This window comes from Musa acuminata, chromosome BXJ2-2 (genome assembly GCF_036884655.1).
Source record: "Musa acuminata AAA Group cultivar baxijiao chromosome BXJ2-2, Cavendish_Baxijiao_AAA, whole genome shotgun sequence".
NCBI lineage: Eukaryota > Viridiplantae > Streptophyta > Magnoliopsida > Zingiberales > Musaceae > Musa > Musa acuminata.
In genome coordinates, this window is record NC_088339.1 from 30661597 (window position 1) to 30682836 (window position 21240).

Here is a 21240-nt window from a genome sequence, read left to right on the forward strand (position 1 = left end):
GCCCGGAGGCCGCACGATGGATCTTCCTCCCCTCCTGCATGCTTTCATGCAGCGTGTCGAATCTGCAACTTAGTTAAGATCGATGTCTCTCGTTTTGTTTTGGTCGATGCAGCTTGTTGGTACACAGTTTCGATTAATGGAGTGCCGAGGCCGATGATTCCTGAAACCGAGTGTTGGAGATCATCTGAAGCCATAGAAAACAATTGTCTGGTGCTTGTTTTGGACTTCTTTCTGTACATGTATATACATTATAAATTTTCTTCTGTTATATAAATATCTCCTATGCATGTCTAAGATTTAGGAATGAACAAAACATGTTCAGAATTCTCTTTGTGCACAAACAAAATGTGGAGGCTAACTTCATCTCCAAAAAGAAATAGAAAGGCTACCAACAAAACCTTTAACCTTTTCTATCCCCATCACTGCAGGGAATAACTTTGTTCCATCAATCTTGCCTACTCCAAGAGATCTGCAGAATAATATTACTTTTATCAGGAACAAAAGCTTGACAAGAAGACTAATCTTTCTAACTGGTAATGAATTCAACAGATCAGTAGCAGTAAACAGTGTTGCAAGGAAGTTTCCCATTGTCTTAGTATGTGGTATTTTCAGTGGCTATTAACTTTGTTTGACCATTAATTTGGACTACATTAGAAGATACAAGGAAGCTGCTGCATGCACTGTCAACCACATATTATATGCAGGTATATTTATTGATTGCATCGACGCCATCGTAGTCATTGAATAGTTTGGATGTTATAAGGTTATTTAGTTTCACATCGATTGAGGAGTATGAGAATTAAGGGTTTATAAGTCCGTTGGATCTTTTTTAGAGCTCACAAGCTCTGGTAAAATCGTGTGGGTACGCCTATAATCCAAAACAGATAATTTCTTACAAGTCTACAGGTTGCACTAATAGCTGATCGACCAAATGATCCCTCTCTTATCAGAACGGATAAACATAATAAAATTTTGAAAGTTCTAAATCTTCAAAAAAAAAAAAAATCATCTTCCATTTGACAATGAATATAAACACATGAGTTATTGGAAAAAACTAACGAGTAGTTTTGATTGCATATAATTTTCTTGTTCAATGAATGAAAAGTTTTCTTGAGCTTCCGTCTTTTTTTTTGGTTTATTTTAGACAGAAAAAGTTGCAAATCCCACCTTGTTGTCATTTATGAAAATTGAAAAAAGGAAAACGTGACAGAAAAGTCACAAAAAAATTGCATTATTATAAATGATAAAGACCCAAAATTCAAGAATTATCAGAAAGAACCTAAATATACAAGTCTCTAAATTATTTCTTCTTTTAAGAAGAGTGTGGGAATTTACCAGTAAAAAATAAAATAGTGAACTTTAAATTATGTGAAGTCTCTTCATGCTCTGTTTTTTAACATCTCTATTGGTTATCTATCATTGAGATTCATCTAAGTAGTTATGCTCTGAGAGAAGAATTATTCCTGAAACTAAATACTGGCATTCCATCCTTTAATGTGGTTGGCAAAGAATATTGTGGACATGATATGTATTAAGAATAATTCGTGTTTCATGGATGCTTCTTGTGCATCTTTACAGGGAATTCCAGAGGACTGTGCTTGATATTGTTATGCTTCTTACATTTGGTTCCGTCGCTTATAGTTTAGCGATTCACATATCGTCTTTCCATTTAACTAAACTCTCGTTGTTAGATTGCATAACCACAGATTGATTTATCACTTCAACATTCTGCAGTAATCATTGTGTATTGGGGCTCTGTAATTAGTGTCAAACAGGCAACCATTCCATATTGATCGGTGCAACTCTTCTCCACGGAAAGTTGCAGTATTTTTTGTCGAACACGACATGTGATTGGATGTTTCCGCATTTATTCTTGGCATCATTGTTGTGTTGCTGAAGCTTTGGGCAGAAACTTTGGATCCATCTCCCCCCCTGTTCTTCTTTACCAATGACAAGCTCGCTGACAAGGACTTTGATGTAAGTTGATCGGAAACATGTGTTTCTGGCGATAATTGTCCTGAGATGACAGCAAGCAACAATGGCAGCATTATGAACTGGTAGAAACTGGCTCACGGATCTTGGTGAGTGCCATAAATTGATGGCTTAAGGAAGAACCGGGTGAGTGCCATCAGTATCAGGATGGCACAAGTATACGAACATCCACTGGGAAAGTTGGAGCAGTAATGCTCGTGCAGAGGTGGAAACAAACACTTGCAATCGACAGACGTGTCTCTTCTCGGCACAACATCGATTGAGACTGGGAAGTGTGACTGTAGGGTTTCGTTCTCGACAAGGAGTTCTTGGCAGAAGAATAAAGTGAAGTGAGCAACTTGACGTTCAGAACAATCTCTCTTCTCTTGCATGCACTATGAGATCTGACTCATAGTTCCTTAAATTATACGCAATAAACTTAAGAGATTTCTAGGTTTGGAAGATTCAGATGCCAACAAGTGATCAAAGTGGAGAGATATTTCATATACCACTGTTGTTGTAGGACAAGATCGAGAACTAACATAGAGACTGGTTTCATAGTTTGATAACACGATCGCTGGGGAAAGGACGAGAAGCGGGGAGAGTACAGATACTACAACATCATACTACATACGCGATTCTCAATGACAGAGGGAAGCGTTTGTATCAGACTTGCATATGCTGCATATTACTACTACATAGACAACAGCAAGGACATCGGAAGCCTAGCGATCGTTACACAACACTAAACTAAATCGATCGAACCGAAGGAGATGGAGGAGATCTGTCATCCATCTTCATGCACACGACTCCTCCTTGACGTGAATGGCTTGTGGGAGATACTGCGCCATCTGCTGCTGCTGCTGCTGCTGCTGTTGCTGGTGAATGGGGCTCACTCTTTTGCAGGCCATGATGAGCTCGCCGGAGAGGGAGATCACCGGGAGGTTCTCGCAGTTGCAGATCTCGATCATGAAGCCGTCGGGATCATGGAAAAACATCTGGTCCACGTAGATCCCGCCTTCCTCCACTCGACTCTGGATGTAAGGTATGCCCATCTCCCTCAGCTTCTTCTCCACCAAGGCCAAGCTCTCGCACTGCATCAACAAGTGTAGCTTCGGTCATTTCACGATTTTACAGTTCTCTCTGAGTTCTTGGTAATCAGGTACGAGCCATGGAGGATGAATCATGCGTTAGGTAATGTAAGACAAAAGAAGCGTCATCGTCATGAGCTGTGTGTGTCACGGCAGCCTGCACGCTGGAGTCATTTTCACAAACATGAAAAGTATGCTGCTTGTGATGCAATCTGAGCTCAAACTTCCTGAAATTGGCACTCGTTGTTGACTTGAGAAACTTTGATACAATGTTCAAAAGATTATTAGCTGGGTGTAGAATATGAGCTGAGGATTCTTTCTCTTGTGGTTAGGAAACAGAGCATGCCTGATCTCCTAAAACATGCAAGTAAAAGAAACACAGAGAAGTTTAATGGATTACCTGGAAGGAGATATGGTTGTCCTTGGGGTTAATTTCCCTCTTCGTAGGCATCATCTCAGGGTCTTCAGATTGCAGCAGGTGGATGCCAATTCCGTAGTTAAACAACCTAGACGTCACAAGAAGAAGATATGGTTGCTGCACATTCTTGTGGCTGTGTTCTTTCAGTGCTCATCAGATCAAGAAGAGTAACTTACCAAGCACCGTCAAAGTCGAAGGATACGGGCCTCCGGACGGGGAGGAAGCCGAGCACGTTGTGGTAGAAATCCAGCGACCGCTCCACCGATCTACAGACGATGGAGATGTGGTTCAAGGAAGCCAGCGGCAGCGCTCCACCGCTTCGCCCCAACATCTTCTGCAGTCTCCTCCTCCTCCTCCTCCTCCTTGCTTGCTTGCTTCCGAGAGGGGGGAAGAGTGAGGAGTGGGCAGAAGCTGCAGGGATGTGATATGGACGCGACGAGAGGGTGGGCTTCCTGGGTGAGCGCGGCGGTGTACATATATGCACGGATTCGGGTGGGGTCCACACCACCCTCCAATACAAGACAAAACAGGTGGCCCACCTGACGTGGAAGATTTACAAGATTCCGACACGTGGATCCGACCCGGTGCATTCGCCTACCATCTGACCTGGTGATATATATATATATATATATATATATATATATATATATATATATATATATATATATATATATTCTAAATCTTTAGGTTCTCATCAAAACTAATCTCATCATGGATATAATACAGGCGAGTGTCAAACTATATAAATATTTTATTGGTTTTTTATTTTTTTTAATTTCTGGTGTCTAGAATTTTTCTTTCAGTGTTGATGTCCTCTCTCCCCTAATAACCATATTTTCCTTATATTTCTTGGAACAACTTATTTGATCAGAAAGAAATATATAATTATAATGCATAAAAGTCGCTTTAAGTGTAAACAACTATTACATATATTGAAGATTATTTCTTAGTTATTCATGCAAAGTTTGTGTCCTAAATGTTGCCCACACATATGCAAACATTCTTAAAAGGCGAAAAATTTCAAGATTGGTGTGAATTTTTGTTGTAACTATTATGCTACTTCAGATTGTTAGTGACCAAATACAAAGTAATACTTTATTATCATATACTTCCTGGAAGCTAATCTGAACCTGAGATTGGATTCCAATACACACATTGTGCTATGTTGTTAACTAGTCTTCTGTGAACTCAATAGTGGAGGCATTAAGCAAGAAGAAGATGTGAGATTAGCTTATAGTAGTTGTACACACATCACTTGTGATTTGTAGCCAAGAAGTCCTTCCTGGTTGGCATACCTCATTTCTAATAATGCAGCTACAAGAAGAGTGACAGAAAAGACCTGACAGTCTCTTTGGCCTCTTGTGTGCTGGAACTGCAAAGTTTCAGAACCAAGCTGGATGATCAAATTGTTGGAAGGACTTGCAGCATCAAACAACTTGAGATTTGGATGCCAAGGAGGCCCTCCCTGCAGATGGCATCTCCCATGTGTAAACCATTGATCAGCAGCTATAAAAGTGAAAGCAGAGTCCTCCTCATCTCTGTCATCCTGTGTGCGCTTGAACTGCTTAGTCCTCAGTATGCACTCCCAGTACCAAAAACAAGGAGTTGAATGAGCTGGATAGCATCAACCAGAGGACAGCAGAAGGTTTAATTTGGAGTGTCATCAGAAGCTTGGATCTTCTGCACTTGATACCTCAATGATCTGTAGTTTTCGAGTTGTCAACTTGGATCACTATGACATGTGAAAGAATCTATCATTGCAGTTTCATTAGGTTTATCACAAAATGGTGCAAGTGGATTGGCTTGAGACATTGTCAACAAGTGTAGATGGTCTGGAAACCTCCATAACTTGACCTATAATAGCTAATGAATCTTTGAGCAGTTGAATTCTACTTGAGGGGAGGTTGACCATTTAAATGTGTATTCTTTTAGGTCATGATGCATCATGGCCATTGTGGAAGTCTAAAGCTTAGTTCACATTTGTTCTTTTAAGAGGAAAAGTCTTGAGTGAGAATAGTAGTGCAATGCCACATCAAGCAAAAGAGAAGAGATAGCCTTGTCATGAAATCTATAAATCCAATCGATATCAATAAAAGAGGTAGCCTACTTCACCTTCTCATAGCTTATCATGCGAGGATATGAACTGACAACTGTAGAAACATGTCTTGCCAACAAGAATGATTATGTGACATCTACAGTGAACTTTCATGTCATGAGCAGAAGCACTCAAATGCAACCCCTCAACCTTAGGAAGTTGCAATAAGTGAAGACACTGACACAGACTCCTAAACCACTCCTTTCACTTCTACATCTTGGAAAAGTTGTGGATCAGAGAGAGAAGCTTCTGGTAAGGCACATAGAGAAAGAAGACAAGCTTATAAAAGAAGAAAAGATCGGCTTCCACAGATGCTTCAACATCAACTTAGTTGGAACAGGTTTCGAAAGCTATTGTCAACTGGCTGAGAGATGGAGATGGAGTTGTTTATTCATTCTTTTTCTTACAAATGAAGTCATTGCTTCGATTGCATGTATGTAGGACACTAACCACTGACTAAGAAATTTCTGCAAAACAAAGCATTCTGTCGATTCAAATAGAAAAAGAACTGTTTGATGATGCCAATGTAGAGTACAAAATGGAAAAAAATGCTGCTTGTTCTAATTGTAGACTCTACCTAATTCTCTGTTTTATTTAGAACAAGATAGTTGTAATGTTTTCAAATTACAATGATTTTAGGGAGTATAAGATGCATGTTTTTTTTTTTATATATATAATGGAATAGAACTTCTTTTCTAAATCTGTGCATTAGAAATAATTTTTTTTAAATAAAGACTGTTTCTACTTGTGGAGATGAAATAGTCTTTTTTTGAATTATTATTGATGAAACTTGGGATTTAAGGTCATGGATGATGACTTGCAATGTCATTGACAGTGATCTTTCCATAAAACAATACTCTTCTGCATGTGAATTCTAAACAATTGCTTAGCAATCTACATGCTGATTCTTTCAAATCTATGTCTGACTTGAGCCATTAAAATTATTTACAATGAAAAAAAATATAAAGAATGATTAGGGACTTGGCTAATCTAATAGGTATAAAGAATTATCTGGTTTTGTTGTCTTCTCTGCTCAAAGATTTACTTTGAGTTAGCAGCAGCAACACAGTTGAATGAAACCCAGAGTTATTTTCTTGTAATTTGTGGGAACCCCACACCTGCAATTCTTAGATCATCCATCCAGTGTTATCTCCTGGTTGAGGAAAGCATTTTCCTGAATGCTTCCAAGCTAATTAACATCATCATGTCTTTCCCCTACTTCGTTCATGGCATCATCTTTTGAAACTTGCACTCTATGGGAGACTAATTGAAACTTGCAACTGTGTTTACATCTGTGAGAGATTCCTGTATCTTGATGAATGGATATATAGGCTTCTGAGTCTGCAGGAAGCCTTGTTCAGACCAACACTGGGACAGCAACACTCTCTTGAAGGTCCACCTTGCACGAATATGGCCACAGGATCCCTCTGCATGACAGCAAAGTGAAAGGTACATTCTCTTGTTTGATTGCCTTCATTCTTCCTGGTGACCAATGCCACAATGAGTGACATGTTGGAACAGTTCAAAGCAGAGGAAGAAGAGGAAGAAGAAGAAGAAGAAAAAGAAGAAAAAGAAATCTCCTTCATGTATCTGACTGGTTCCCCACTCACACTGTCCCAATCCTCCACCTGCTTCTCTCTAATATCTTGTTATCCAATTGTTCTCCATTCTCACTATGAGACAACCACGTAAACCTGTCATTGGCCAACTAATTCCAGCAATTCAGCTACCCACAATAATGGCTTGCTAGTTTCGACTTGATGTTGGTGGTGGTGTCAGGTTAAGGGGAACCCTTCAGATTATAACCTAAGAAAGAAAGCTGATCTACCAAATGAATGCTTCATGGCAACGTCCCCTGAGGTGGGACACCGACACAGTTTGGAGAGAGCAAAAGACCGCCACTTTTCCTCCTGTCTGCAACTCTCGATCCAAAGGAAGAAGTCAGGCGACCGAGGGGAAGCAGGAGTGCCCACCCCATCACGACTCATCAGTGGAGTCCTCGGAAGAACTCATGTCTCCTTCTCAAGTCGCCTCCCTTTTGCATCCAGCAACAGCAGCGACAATGAATAGGAACAATATATTTGCATGGATAGCATCCTTTTATGAGATCAATTTATGGTGACCGATGAGATAGGTCGAGTCTGCCTGAAGTATATCTCGGAAGGCAAATAGGCAGCAGCATTTAATGGTGATCGGACGTTGCTACAAACTGTATCATGTAGAGATTTTGGATTCTAGATCGAATTTTTCTGATCATAGAACAGTAGTTCGAATATTATTATGGATTTGTTGATGAGGAAGGATGATGGAGCAATCATATCTGAGATAGCGTACGTGAGGAGAGATTGGAATGCGTTGGAGATGAACGGTGACATAGGAATTCACGTACGGACGATGATGAGGAAGCGGTAGTTCGTATTTGCGTTTTACCCACGGCGGCAGGAATTGAAGCAGGAGAAGACTCGGAGAACGCGTGGTCGCTTGCGGGGCCACCGCAGATGGAGATGGGCCATGACGACTTCAATGCCCGGTTTGAAGCAGCAGCAGCAGCAGACCCTCCTCTTCTCTCCTCTCGCCTCCCTTTTGTTATATGCCACCTTCCATGACACTGTCAACGCATCAACGCAGACTCAGAGAGAGGAAGAAAGAGAACACACAACCATACAGAGAGAGAGAGAGAGAGAGAGAGAGCGAGCGAGCGTAAGATATGAGATTTGAGGTGTGAAACGCTTTGGAGATCCTTCGGCTTACTCACCTCTGCGAGAAGATGGATTCTGAGGGCGAAGTTTGGCGAAGGGATGTAGCGAGAAGGAACCACCCTCCTTTGGTCAACTTCTCCCTCTTAATCTTCGTTTCTGTTCTTCTATTGCTTTCTCTTTGGGTTCTCAGAAAGTTTTTGCTTATCACGTTCTTTTGGCTGCAATTTTTTGTTGGTGGCTCCTGAAATGTTGATCTGATCACCTGTTCCTCTTCCATGTTAAACTCCTTTCCAATCTATGATTCTATTTGATGCAATTTGGAAATCTGAGGCAGAATTCCTGCTCTGTTTCTTCGTTTTCTTGTACACAGGTTGATAGCAGAGCATGCCTCTGTAGAGTCGATGCTGGCTTGAAGACGGTAACTGGAGCTAAGAAGTACGTCCCGAGCACAAAGCTGTGTGTTCAACCCAGAATTCGAACGTCGATCCATCCCGTTCGACCCAACCCAGCGTTCGATAGGAACCGCATCCAGTCTCCTCTGCTACCTGGCCTCCCCGACGACCTCGCCATTGCCTGCCTGATCCGTGTCCCCCGACCTGAGCACCGGAAGCTAAGGCTCGTCTGCAAGCGGTGGCAACGCCTCTTGGCTGGGAACTACTTCTACTCCCTCCGCAAGAGCCTCGGCGTCGCCGAAGAGTGGATCTACATCATCAGAAGGGACCGCGAGGGTCGGATTTCGTGGGACGCCTTCGATCCCAGATTCCAGCTGTGGCACCCTCTCCCTCCCGTCCCCAAGGAGTACTCCAAAGCCATTGGGTTCGGCAGCGCCGTCCTCCACGGCTGCCATCTCTACCTCTTCGGCGGCAAGGACCCGTGCAAGGGGTCCATGCGGCGGGTCATCTACTACAACGCCCGGACGAACAAGTGGCACCGAGCTCCCGACATGCTGCGGCGGCGGCACTTCTTTGGCGCTTGCGTCATCAACAACTGCTTGTACGTGGCCGGAGGGGAGAGCGAAGGCGTCCACCGCTTCCTGCGGTCGGCGGAGTTCTACGACCCCAGCAAGAACAGGTGGTCGTTCGTATCGGAGATGAGCGCCGCCATGGTCCCCTTCATCGGCGTCGTCTACGAGGGGAAGTGGTTCTTGAAAGGCCTCGGGCCGCAGCAGCAACTCCTCACCGACGTCTACTTCCCGGAAACCGACACCTGGTGCCCTGCGTCGTCCGGTGGCATGGTGGCCGGATGGAGGAACCCATCTGTTTGCTTGAACGGCCGGCTCTTTGCTTTGGATTGCAGGGACGGTTGCATGCTGAGGGTGTACGATGCAGGCGCGGGTTCATGGAGCAGGCACATCGACAGCAAGCTGCACCTCGGGAGTTCCCGAGCTCTGGAAGCAGCCGCTCTCGTTCCTCTCAACGGGAAGCTCTGCATCGTCAGGAACAACATGAGCATCACTCTGGTGGACGTCGAGGCCAGAGATGGCGCAGGGAGCGGGGATCAGAGATGGGAGACCATCGCCGGGAAGGGGCAGCTGAAGACTTTTGTGACGAACCTTCTGTCGAACATAGCAGGCCGTAGAAGCAACAGAAGCTACATCGTCCACTGTCAAGTTCTGCAGGCTTAGAACACAAAGATTACAGAGACTTGCGAGACACACACGAGGCAAGGAGTCGTCTACCTCTCTGTTTTCTTCTTCTTTTTGTCTCCGTAATAGCCGACGGACGACAAGGTTTCTGGCACAGCGAAAAATGTTATGCATCATACGAACAGGTTCTTCCAGGCACTGTCATGCTTTGTCACGAAAAATCTATTCTTTTCCTAGTGATTTAAATTGATTTTAGCATGAAATAGAGTCTTCTATAATCGAGTTAAATATCTAATTTAATTATCTGTGATCTTTGGTCATTTGAAAAAAATACTACATGTTATGCAAGGAAAAGTTTGATTTATAATGAAATCAAATGTTCTTATACTTTTCTCTTTTTTTTCTTACTTTAAAAAGACTTAGAACAACTTAATCTCATCTCAGATTTGATACAGTTCATTACAACTCACCAAAACTAAACTGGTAGGTGAAAGGTGTTTCCTACCCCGGTTCAACGTACCCAACGATCTACCTTTTTGCAATTGTGGAAAGTTGATCATCTTACTTATGTGGGGCCTCTCTGGGCCCCGATAGTTGTCCAATCACAAGGCAGTATGAGGCGCAAATAAATTAAAGACGGGTAGTGTATTTTTGTACTCGTGGCTTGCGCCTGAAACTGAGTTCGGAAGATGAGTTCGGACGCGACTCGTTTTCCTCTCCCCATATAAGTCTCACTCTTCTGGAGGCGGACCGGTGTTACCATCTCTCCTTTGGGCGGGGCGAAAGCGGAGGCTTATCCAGGACTAGGGTTAGGGTTTCGTCTCTCTTTTCGGTTCTCGCGCAGAACAAAGACGAGACTCAGATGGAGGAGATCACGGAGGGCGTGAACAACGTCCACATCACCGCCGCTGATGCCCACAAGAGCAACCGCATACAGGTGTCGAACACTAAGAAGCCCCTCTTCTTCTACGTCAACCTCGCCAAGGTACGAAAACCCCATGATCTCGTGGTCCTCTAATATTCCGTGGAACAACCTCTATTTCTTTGTTTGTACTTTATCTGTAGGTTCCATGTTTTTCTCTTTCATCCTTGGTTTCATGTTTTTCACCTTAGCCGCTCTAGTTAGTATGTAGTGTTTCCGGAGGTTTTTTTTGATGTGACGGTGCCCTTTAAAGTTGATTCCTTTTCGCTTTTTGGTTTTGCGATGGAGAGGTTAACCTACAGGAATAGGCCACTCTTGAGATCGGGATGGTCTTTTTTTTGCCCCTGTTTTCTTATCCGTATCTCTTTGTTGCTTTGATTTCAATATATCGACGGTGCTTCAACAATAACACTTTTATGTGCAGAGGTATATGCAGCAACACGATGAAGTTGAACTATCAGCTCTTGGAATGGGTACTTGTTGATCTCCCTTATCCTGTGTATTTAGTTATCTGGCATATAAATACCTTCTATTTGAAGCATAATCAATGCTTATGCTTGTAATTTTGTATTATTGTCTGTCTCTTTTTTGTAAGCGCTAGCATTGGCTAGTTCATTGTTTACACCAACCCGGCAGTTGCACACATCTCAGAAAATTGAAATCCATTGGAATTTAAATTTTTGTTTGCAACTGGCAATCATACTGTTAATCGTTCTTGAGACTTTGATTTGGTAGCTTGGCTTATTGGTTTAATTTGAGGTGATTATCATATATGTGAAAACCTTCGCATAACTAGATTTATATGAATCTAATGCTTTAGTTTCTCATAATTTTGTTTTATTTTGGGAACTATGTTTATTTCATTGCAATCAAATTTTATATGTTACTTAGTTTTTTTCATGTTAGTTATTCACATCCTAGTTATAAGTGGCTTGCTGCAATTTTTTATTTCATGATTATCTGAGGGATGCACATGGATCCTCATGGCTTTTTTATGTGTTGGTTTATATAATTGGAGTCAAAACTTTGTGCAGAATGTGAAAGAGTTTTGTTTATCCTTTGACATGTTATGAGCTAGTGTAATCATAATTATCAAGCGTGCCCTTGAATATCTGTAATATCCTTGTGCTAACAACATATAAAAAGATGAAAATGTAAAAGGGCCTTGAGACCTTGGAATCAGGCCAATGTTTCTACCTTATCCTTGTTGAAGCTAGAACTTTTCATGCATGAATCTCTTCTATGATATTTTGGGATTTTATATATTATATTTTTATTAAACATGTGGTCTGATTGATTGGTCCAATGATCTGACCAGTGACCTTGAGGCTTGTCTGGGTTTTTACCAGTCCAATTTTGATAACTATTGTTGTTTGGGGAAGCAGTAAAAAATGTTAATCGTCATCCTTGCCTTTAAGGGTCTTACTGTCTTGGCAGTTTTATCTCAGCCCCTAAATTCGCTTGCTATTCTCACACTTGTATGCATATGAAGCCAACCTGCTCTTGGAACTTTGAACTGACGCGTTCCCATCATAGACTTCTGCCGAGTAACTCTTTATATAATTAAGAAACTGTATACCAGTTTCTTTTCTTGAGTATACCCAGAACTTGATATGTCTTCATATACAAGTTAAAAGCAACCTAAGTGGTAGAGTGGAATTGTAGTAAGCAATATAGTCTCTAGAAACTGGACTGCTGGTAATGCAATGCCATTCTGCCCACATTGAAGGAAATGCCACTTTGCCCTCTGCTCACGCGAAGGAACACTGCTCTAGGGTTGAAGATCCAGATTTATACAGTACTGAAGATACTTCGATTATAAGTGATATATGTTTCCTTGCGACGGTCGCCAGGCTTCATTCCTTGTGATGTCGACGATTCATCTTCACATAGAATCCAAAGCAGATGACCCTCACGTGAGAACCGTGTAAGCACAGCCGTCGCATGCGAGGGCAACATGATGAAGCACATGGGAGTTGTGCTGTGTCCCACAAATAGAAATGAATATAAATAAAAAAGATATGACTGGACACATGTCCGATAGTGTTGACGAAATATGGTACATGTCGGACACAGATACGCCCACCAAACACGGTTGTCAATGCTTCAAAGGTGGCACAAGAAATTTTATGTGAAATAGTCGTGAGCTTTAGCATGCGCTCATGGTTACAATTTGACTCACAACACACGTGCATGGTTACTATTTGCATTTTTGGTGCACCAAGTTTGTTAGATCAATAAATGCCATCTAGTGTGATTCTTCCCTCTAAATTTTAGGTTTTTTTCATCAATTTTTCGTATTACTTCTTTGCTGTGTCATTGTATCACCAACACTTTGGTTTAGTTTCTGAATTCTCACTGCTATATTAATCCTCGACTAACATAATTAACAATAACCAAGATGGAAGGAAAAAGGGTAAAAAGGATGGGAAGTAAAGTAGATAGAGGAGAGAGTAGTTCGTAAGGTATTCTTTGTATTTTCAATGATTTCATCAAGACATTTCTAAGCTTTATGGATGAAAACTTTTGAGGTTGTTCATACTACAACATTGTTTTATACCATTATTTACGTTATGAACGACTTTGAAACATAATGTTGTTATGTTATCAGAAGCTAGAGTAGCTGATCCTGTTTTTGTTATTCATGTTTCTGCATACAGGGCAATTTTGGATTAGCATAGAGCATGTGGTATGTTAAACCAATAAATACCATCTTCATTATCCATAAACCAGAACAAAATGTAGTCCAAAGGTTCCTTCTTCATATTAGATTTGGAAGCAGTAGAATTAGATAGTCTTCAACAAAACATACCATTTTTTCTTCAGTTAAAATGAAGTGCCTGCATAATGTACCTAGAAAGATGCATCTATATTCTATTCTGATGAAAATGATTCATGAACTCGATTTTTCAGCCTTGCAACTATAGAGGGAATCAATGGCAAGCCAATAAATGAAAGATTACAATAACTGGCAATTCTATGAACTTTGACAATTGACACTTAGCGGGCCTTTCCTTCACTAGGACCTATGGTGACACGGACCTTCTATATTTTTTTGCTGCTTTCAGTTTCTCAGGTGTGGCTTCAGTGTTACCATAATTAAATAATATCTTCCATATAATAAATAGTAATTTCTCAAGCCTAATTTTCACCTTGCTACATTACATGTTCATTAAGACACGTGATTTATTGCCATAGTATTAATTATATCTCCTTATGTTTCTTTTGTTCATTATATTTTTCAGCAATTGCAACTGTCGTCACCATTGCGGAAATTCTGAAAAACAATGGTCTTGTCATCGAGAAAAGTAAGATTCTAGATTCTTGTATGTTTTCAGTTCTTCCTGGGTTGATGCTGTTTTTCATATGTTCTTTTCCTGTTTCAAGTTCAGAATTTGACATTAATCTTTTTGTTGAAAAATTTTATGCAGAGATTACCACATCGACTGTTGACGTGAAGGATGAGTCTAGGGGTCGACCCATCCAAAAAGCAAAGGTAAGAGTCGTAAGACATGATTGCATTTTTGATATTCATTCAAGTATGGGTCTACGGCTTCCTGTTTATTGTTTTGAGCCTGATTTCCAGATTGAGATATTGTTGGGGAAGACAGAAAAGTTTGAGGAATTGATGGCTGCTGCAGCTGAGGAAAGGGACGTTGGAAATGGCGAGGAGCAAAACTGAAAAGCATAGCGGTGTTGTCGGTTATCAGTCCTTTTTATATTATTAGAATTTGAATCATCAGAAGCCATGCTTTCTCTTCGGTTTGTGATTTTGGTGATTGAAATTTAAGTCGAGTTCTTTTGTTTCTTGAGGTAGACATCATAAATCTTTAAGTTGCTGGATTAACCTAGGAGGCTTCATTGCACACATATTTGTGCTTCATGTTAGAATTCATTTATTTTAATATTGCATGTGATGAAGCTAACGGGGTTAAAGGTTTCATCTCTTGCAGAGCTCTCGTGCCTCCATATGTGACGGTAAAAATAATAATAATATGACAGCTCAATTTTCGTGGAGAGAAAACGAAGCATTCCGGACGTCATTCTTCAGGCCTGTTTGTATAAGTGGGTTATGTGCTCAGGTATTCGTCACCAAGCGGTACTCCGAGCCTTCTACCAGCAATGGAGCTTTTTTAGTATTTGGATCTTTATATTTTAAAAAATTATATAAAATTATATTGATATCATTATAGGTATAAAAGTAAAATATCTATATTTATTTATCATAATATTATTGATTTTATCAATAAAAATATAAAAATAAAAAAATAATTGAACGTTTGAGTCGGTGGTAGATGATAGTGTCGTTGAGGGTTATTATGGATGAAGAGAGGGTTGTTCTGTATCGACGTCGATATTGATGTGGTTGTCGAGTGATTTTTTTGTCATTTTGTATATACATTAGTGTTGATATAGTTGTTGTGGCGTAAAAGCATTATTTAGTATTTGTGTCGTTAGTTCTTTCGGCACTCAACAATTGTGTCGGTGGTTCTTTCGTCGTTTGACAACTACGTCGACGTAGATATAGAGCTATAGAGCAGTTTATACCTCTCTCTCGTCAACTCTTTCTTCATCTACAACAATCATTCGTGACACCATCGACGTCATCCGTTATTATAATTTTAATATTAAAATTATTTTTTATTTTTTGATAAAATAATGACATTAGGATAAATAGATTCAGATATATTTTTTTATAATTATAAAAATATAAAAATATAATTTTATAAAAAAAATCAGAATATTTAAAATGACTAACTAGCCCTCTCTTACACCAACGGGCAACAGAAGGCGCTTTAGACGGCGGGCAACAACGGCCATAAATGGCCATCGAAGCGGCAATATTTATTTTAGACTTTTAACAGCTGTTTTTAACAACGTAGTTATAGACATATCAATGGTCAGAAATCATAGGGAAATATATATATAAATACGCGGGAACTTTTTGCGTTAGATGCGTCATATCCTCCTTTCTTTCGTTTTACAATCCCGAAGCTTCTCCGCTGTGTGGAGGAGGGCTCGTTGGTCGACTCGACAGCTTCATCTTTGTCTTTCTTGTGTGAGGTTCGTAATAGATTTGGTTATTTCAATAAACTATCTTATACTTTTCTTATAATTCTTATTTATCTGATTTGCACAATTAAGTTGATAGATCTAGTTTGTTGAGGACGTGTACTGATATGTTTTTAGGTAATCTAACGTCTCTGAATCTTTGATTTTTTATGACTTTGTGCCACACAATTGTCATTCAGTATGCACTTATGAGCACTACACATTTATTTCGATAAAAAAATAATATTTAATCAGAAAAAAAATATAATATATATATATATATATATATATATATATATATATATATTCAGTCGATTGTTAATGACTGTTGATTGGTTGCGGTTAATTAGGGATTAATTTGATAAGGTCAAGTTTCCTCTTTTATTAAATACATGAATGTGCCGATCAGGGATGCATTAATAATAATAATAATAATAAAATTGATGGACTTCGCTTGTGCCGTTTTCCACGCACTCGCTCGTGTTATACTCATCGTTTGCGTAGCGGTGAGGCAAAAGCCGGCTTCTCGGTGGCAAGGCTTTCACGCGTTCGCTGAAGCATCCGTTCGAATCATCCGTTCCGTGTAAGAATGATCTTAATCTGCTGCCGTTGCTTGATGGCTGAAGCCACACCAAATCCAGTTTACTTCTCTCTCTTCTTCCCATCTGACACATAATAACAAGCGCTGCACCATTGCAGGCCACTCTAACCCGAGGGGATCACTTCGGATGCTTCTCTTGCTCTTCTTAAACATGAGGCCTTCTGTTACGTTGTTCTTGTTGCTGAGCATGGTCATGCTCATGCTCGGAGAACTGACTCCGGTCCGCGGCGACGTCGGCACCGCCGCGTCCTACGGACCCCCTTACCTCCGTGAGTGCTCCAAATACTCTGAGAGATGATGTATCATTCAAAAAGGATTTTATATTGCTGTGTCTCAGTGTGCTGCTCTCTCTCTCTCTCTCTTCCAGCTACCAAGTGCAATGGCTACGACCAGGACCAGTTCCCGCCGAGCAACATGTTCGCGGCGGTCTCCGACGCCCTCTGGGACAACGGCGCCGCCTGTGGCAGGAGGTACTGAAACTATTCATTACCACACAAACTCGACCAAAAAATAGTTACTCTCCTAAACTAACAATTCAATTCGATTCAATTAAAACGAGTCTTATCTAACAATTTGATTCGACATACCACGATGTTGATCTCAAGTCGGGATAAAAAAGATAAAAGATGTATATTAAATCATTGATAATCAACCTAAAATTATGTTTGATCTCATAAGTAAATTTAGTATTATCTAAGATATAATTTCCAACAGGTACATGCTGAGGTGCCTAAGCGGACCCAACAGGCCATGTAAAGACAGCATCATCAGGGTGGAGGTCGTCGACCAGTGCACCGATCCTTGCCCTGCCAACTTCCTCTTGTCCACCGCAGCGTTCACCGCCGTTTCACGCTTGAATGACGCAAAGATCAACGTCGAGTTCGCGCAGTACGTCGTCGCGGACTCATCTTTCCTTATCTTCCTCGTCTCTCCCATTCATTAATCTCCGGGCCATTTCTGTGCAGGATCTGAACACGTCTTGCTTCGCGCTTAAGGAGGAGAGCCAAAGAAGTCATAATGATGAAAAAGGAGAGGGAAAAGCAATAAAATAAAATGATGAATCTTATTATACTGTCATGTAATATGGTTTAATGAAAAGGTTGTGCATAGATATCAATAAAGCATATGTTTTTGCTGGATAAGCACAAGAATTCTTGTGAAAGGAATTCTACATTAATATATTATATTTCTATTTATATACTTGCAAAATATTAGTATTTATCATGTAATTTGCTTATTTTGATTGAAAATATTTTCAACCATTATATATATATATATATATATATATATATATATATCCAATAATTAAGAAAGAATTCATATGCATTCCACTTCACCCACCCATTAATATATTCTTGACATTTATTTTAGTGTCATTCAAGCATGAATCAACACGCTCCATGTAAAATATTTAGATTGTGAGCCCAACGTGGGTATGCCTTTATTTTCAAGTTAAGCTTTCGATCTATTTATACATCATTGCCAGCGTTATTTCCCTAAGTTGTAATATATTTTGTCCTTGAGAAAAATATAGACCGTATGAGGACATTGGTATTACTTATAAAGATGTAATCTACTATGGTAGATTTGTGTTAATAGTTTGTACTCATTTCATCCGCATGAAATGAAAGGGAGTAATGCAAGTAAGAATCACACAATGTCTCAGTTCATGGTCCATATCGGAGCTAATTCACAACCAACAGGCTTAATTCCCTCGTTCTTGTTATCATTTCAGGTTCTTGATGCATCCTAGATGATTGTGGATGAACTAATAATTAATATGTCAAGCCAAAATATAGAATAATTGAAACTCATGTTGTTAATTTGATGCCTTTGTGTTATGTTACAATAAGCAAATCTCTGTCTCTGTGAGACATCTAAATGTTGTCTGAGCCATTGATTAGAGAAGTCTCTACAGTTGTGCAGGCCAAACAAGAGAATAGAACAAAGGAATTATTGGCTCTAATCAAAGTAGATTATTGACATGTTCCCTGTGTTTCCAGTGCTGTTGTTATTCTAATATTTCAAGAAAGCTTAGGTAATAAAATGATTATTTTTCTTATGCCAACACTGCACCAGAAAAAGAAAGAAAAAAAAAACTGAGGAAAAATTACTTCTGATCTTATCAGATCCATTCTACAAACTTCTATCACTTTTTGTTTCCTGTAATTTAATCCTGTGCCACAAGGGCCAGTAGGAGATGACAAGGATTTTAAACTTATTTTTAGGGGAAGGATGATAATATATAACCTTGTGCCATTAATTTTATGTCAAGAGAATCTGATCTGTGGTTGTGTTCAACTTACTGATCTTTAGATGAAGTTAACATTGATGGATTAAATGGCTTACAGCTTTAGCCAGTTGTGATCTCAAGGAGCATACTGTCACCAGATGTTCAGTGTTGAGGAAGAATTGGTTGTAATTACAGCCACAAGTTTTAGCTTTATAAAATGTGGATCTGTCATTTTGCTCATTCAGGAGAATTCCTATTTCATGCTAAGTTTCCTTGTGTCCTTCAGCAGTAATCATCACATTAGTGGTGCTGCATGCATGCAGTCTTAGTTCTTTGCTCAAAATAATTCTTCCAATCTTAGTTTCAGTGTTTCACAATGAATACAATCTAAGAATTGGAAGAGCCAGAGCAGTCACTGAATCCATCATCATAAGCTTTAAGGTCCCAAAGTCTCCAGTTCTGAACCCTGGGAAGAACGGTGTGGAAGCAAATGGAAGAGTGTATGGGCCATCAGCACCACTGGAGAAGTATATGATGCGTGTGCAAATAGCTTTAGACTACTATCCAATGGCAGAACTCTTCTGCACGATCATGGCGTCCTCACTCTGTTCTTTCTTTTCTCCTCACCCATAAATGCTCTTCATTGAACACCACGTTCTCTGGTTGCCAGATCATGCACTTCCTCTCTCCATATTCCTCCTCCCATAGTTTTTGTTGGGTCAAGCTGATCACGACGAGTCTTTTATCTTCCAATCATTTGAACACATTGATTTCCTGATGAACTGGGATCTTCCAATTTTTCTATGTCCCCTTCTGAGCTGTATCAGCTATGATCTGCTCCACCATTGACGCACAAGTTGTCAGCAATCCTTCATTAAGAATCTGCCGGTTTCGTTGAGAGAAACGAAGCCATTCCCGACGCCACAACATTCTTCAGGCCTGTTTGTATAAGTAGTTTCTGAGCTCTGGCATTCATCGCCAAGCAGTACTCCGAGCCTGCTACAAGGAATGGAGCCTGGAGTAGCAGCTCAGGAGGCGCGATGGAGCTCGTTTGGCGCCGAGGACTCTGAGATCATGGCGCAGTTGCTTGGCCCCTTCTCTTGCACCAACGAGCAAGCAGAGAAGGATCTCAGCTTTGGCCTGTCTTCAATGTCTTGGTCTTCAGACCACGCTGCTGATTCCTATGATTCCTCGTCCGAGAACGTTACCAGCTTTTTCGGTCACTGTTCGGGCTACGAGAGCTACTACCTGAGTGAACCAAATGCTGCTCCTGCAATCAACACGAGCTCTGCCTCCGCCTTCACCGCCTATTGCACGGTGGGAGACCAACTCATCACCCCTTCCCTCCGGCTCATCCCCAACCCTTCGTTCGGTGATCCGACCAACGCGAACGAGGAGGCGAGCAGCGACGACGCCGGTGACTCGAGCTTCATCCTCTCGGAACCTGTTCCTCGGATGACACTGCCCAAAAGGAAGCTCAATACCTCCGAGGATGACAGTCCTGACGATGTCTCCAAGAAGAAGGCCAAGGCTGGAGCAAATGTAAGTGTTGCCCTCTTCAAATCGATTCAACCTCTTGTTCACCTGTTTCTGATCACCACGAATCATTCAGGCCCCCAAGAATGCAAAGAAGGCACAGTCCAAGAGACCACAGAAGACAACCAAGAGCAGCGATGATGAAGACAAGATGAACAACACTGCCGCAAATGGCCGGAGTTCATGCAGCTGCTTGTCGGAGGATGACTCACTCGCTGATCTCAACGGAGGAGGCACTACGACCTCCGGCTCTCCTGCTCTCATTCTGGCTGGAAAAGCAAGAGCAGGTCGGGGTTCAGCCACCGATCCACAAAGCCTATACGCAAGGGTAATATACTTCGGTCTGAAACTTGGAACAAGCTTCATAGTTGGAGCAGAAGCTAATGCTGATGTCTCTTTAGCACAGAAAAGGAGAGAGAGGATCAATGAGAGGCTGAAGATATTACAGAATCTGGTGCCTAATGGAACCAAAGTAAGCCTAATCAAAGATGATGTTTCTGCCTTCTATGGTACATCTAGAGCTCAGTAATGTTGTTCATGATATCTTGCAGGTTGACATCAGCACAATGCTGGAGGAAGCTGTTCAATATGTGAAGTTCTTGCAGCTCCAAATTAAGGTAAGAAAGAAGACAATGATGATAAGAAAGATCAATGTCAAATACTGACGCTTAACTATTAAATCTATGCAGCTGTTGAGCTCAGATGAGTTGTGGATGTATGCTCCTATTGCTTACAATGGGATGAACATTGGACTCGATCTAAAGATCTCTCCACCACAGTAATCAGTGAGTGTGACAAAGATCAGATTATGTTTTCTTGTAATACAGGAATCATCATTACAATCATGTGATGACCTTATTATCCTAATATTCTTAAGAGCTATCGAGAAGTAATCATGTTCTTCCAAACTCTTGTCCTTCTTTTCTGGACGATGAAGGAATTGGCCAAATTCCAGATCACTGTATACGACATGGGATGAACTCATTAAGGTCCTCTCAGAAAGTTGCTTTGGAATTCCCGTCAGAATAGATCAAATA

The 21240-nt window shown here is 40.8% G+C and overlaps 5 protein-coding genes across 5 annotated transcripts; 4 read left to right on the top strand and 1 right to left on the bottom strand.

Moving 5' to 3' along the window:
* Positions 1–2451: 2451 nt before the first annotated feature.
* LOC103975318 (glyoxylase I 4) lies at positions 2452–3933 on the bottom strand. The gene is made up of 3 exons (XM_009390250.3): positions 3657–3933; positions 3463–3568; positions 2452–3065 (listed from the first exon to the last, which is right to left on the bottom strand). Exons 1-3 carry the CDS (start codon positions 3809–3811, stop codon positions 2769–2771), a joined length of 558 nt encoding a protein of 185 aa, XP_009388525.2. The 5' UTR covers positions 3812–3933; the 3' UTR covers positions 2452–2768.
* A 3980-nt stretch (positions 3934–7913) lies between these two features.
* On the top strand, positions 7914–10246 carry LOC103975316 (F-box/kelch-repeat protein At1g55270-like). Its single transcript, XM_009390249.3, has 2 exons — positions 7914–8402; positions 8645–10246. The coding sequence occupies exons 1-2, from the start codon at positions 8343–8345 to the stop codon at positions 9896–9898; spliced, it is 1314 nt and encodes a 437-aa protein (XP_009388524.2). The 5' UTR covers positions 7914–8342; the 3' UTR covers positions 9899–10246.
* Positions 10247–10565: 319 nt separating this feature from the next.
* LOC103975315 (uncharacterized protein At2g34160) lies at positions 10566–14724 on the top strand. The gene is made up of 5 exons (XM_009390248.3): positions 10566–10844; positions 11206–11254; positions 14027–14089; positions 14213–14277; positions 14368–14724. The coding sequence occupies exons 1-5, from the start codon at positions 10722–10724 to the stop codon at positions 14461–14463; spliced, it is 396 nt and encodes a 131-aa protein (XP_009388523.2). The 5' UTR covers positions 10566–10721; the 3' UTR covers positions 14464–14724.
* Positions 14725–16499: 1775 nt separating this feature from the next.
* LOC103975314 (EG45-like domain containing protein) lies at positions 16500–17576 on the top strand. The gene is made up of 4 exons (XM_009390247.3): positions 16500–16703; positions 16802–16904; positions 17149–17322; positions 17400–17576. The coding sequence occupies exons 1-4, from the start codon at positions 16562–16564 to the stop codon at positions 17404–17406; spliced, it is 426 nt and encodes a 141-aa protein (XP_009388522.1). The 5' UTR covers positions 16500–16561; the 3' UTR covers positions 17407–17576.
* A 2013-nt stretch (positions 17577–19589) lies between these two features.
* LOC135605036 (transcription factor bHLH139-like) lies at positions 19590–21110 on the top strand. Its single transcript, XM_065094713.1, has 5 exons — positions 19590–20209; positions 20280–20531; positions 20610–20675; positions 20755–20820; positions 20893–21110. Exons 1-5 carry the CDS (start codon positions 19676–19678, stop codon positions 20983–20985), a joined length of 1011 nt encoding a protein of 336 aa, XP_064950785.1. The 5' UTR covers positions 19590–19675; the 3' UTR covers positions 20986–21110.
* The last annotated feature ends 130 nt before the right edge of the window (positions 21111–21240 follow it).

Bases quoted from the DNA above. Each gene is read 5' to 3' on its own strand.
- LOC103975318 (XM_009390250.3), bottom strand. From the start codon at position 3,811: ATGTTGGGGCGAAGCGGTGGAGCGCTGCCGCTGGCTTCCTTGAACCAC. The intron at 3,569-3,656 runs GTAAGTTACTCT...TGTGACGTCTAG, and splicing joins TTCGACTTTGACGGTGCTTG to GTTGTTTAACTACGGAATTG. The intron at 3,066-3,462 runs GTAATCCATTAA...TTGTTGATGCAG, and splicing joins ACAACCATATCTCCTTCCAG to TGCGAGAGCTTGGCCTTGGT.
- LOC103975316 (XM_009390249.3), top strand. From the start codon at position 8,343: ATGGATTCTGAGGGCGAAGTTTGGCGAAGGGATGTAGCGAGAAGGAAC. The intron at 8,403-8,644 runs GTCAACTTCTCC...TCTTGTACACAG, and splicing joins GAAGGAACCACCCTCCTTTG to GTTGATAGCAGAGCATGCCT.
- LOC103975315 (XM_009390248.3), top strand. From the start codon at position 10,722: ATGGAGGAGATCACGGAGGGCGTGAACAACGTCCACATCACCGCCGCT. The intron at 11,255-14,026 runs GTACTTGTTGAT...TATATTTTTCAG, and splicing joins ACTATCAGCTCTTGGAATGG to CAATTGCAACTGTCGTCACC. The intron at 14,278-14,367 runs GTAAGAGTCGTA...CCTGATTTCCAG, and splicing joins GACCCATCCAAAAAGCAAAG to ATTGAGATATTGTTGGGGAA.
- LOC103975314 (XM_009390247.3), top strand. From the start codon at position 16,562: ATGCTTCTCTTGCTCTTCTTAAACATGAGGCCTTCTGTTACGTTGTTC. The intron at 16,704-16,801 runs GTGAGTGCTCCA...TCTCTCTTCCAG, and splicing joins CTACGGACCCCCTTACCTCC to CTACCAAGTGCAATGGCTAC. The intron at 16,905-17,148 runs GTACTGAAACTA...AATTTCCAACAG, and splicing joins GGCGCCGCCTGTGGCAGGAG to GTACATGCTGAGGTGCCTAA.
- LOC135605036 (XM_065094713.1), top strand. From the start codon at position 19,676: ATGGAGCCTGGAGTAGCAGCTCAGGAGGCGCGATGGAGCTCGTTTGGC. The intron at 20,532-20,609 runs GTAATATACTTC...TCTTTAGCACAG, and splicing joins CACAAAGCCTATACGCAAGG to AAAAGGAGAGAGAGGATCAA. The intron at 20,676-20,754 runs GTAAGCCTAATC...GATATCTTGCAG, and splicing joins TGGTGCCTAATGGAACCAAA to GTTGACATCAGCACAATGCT.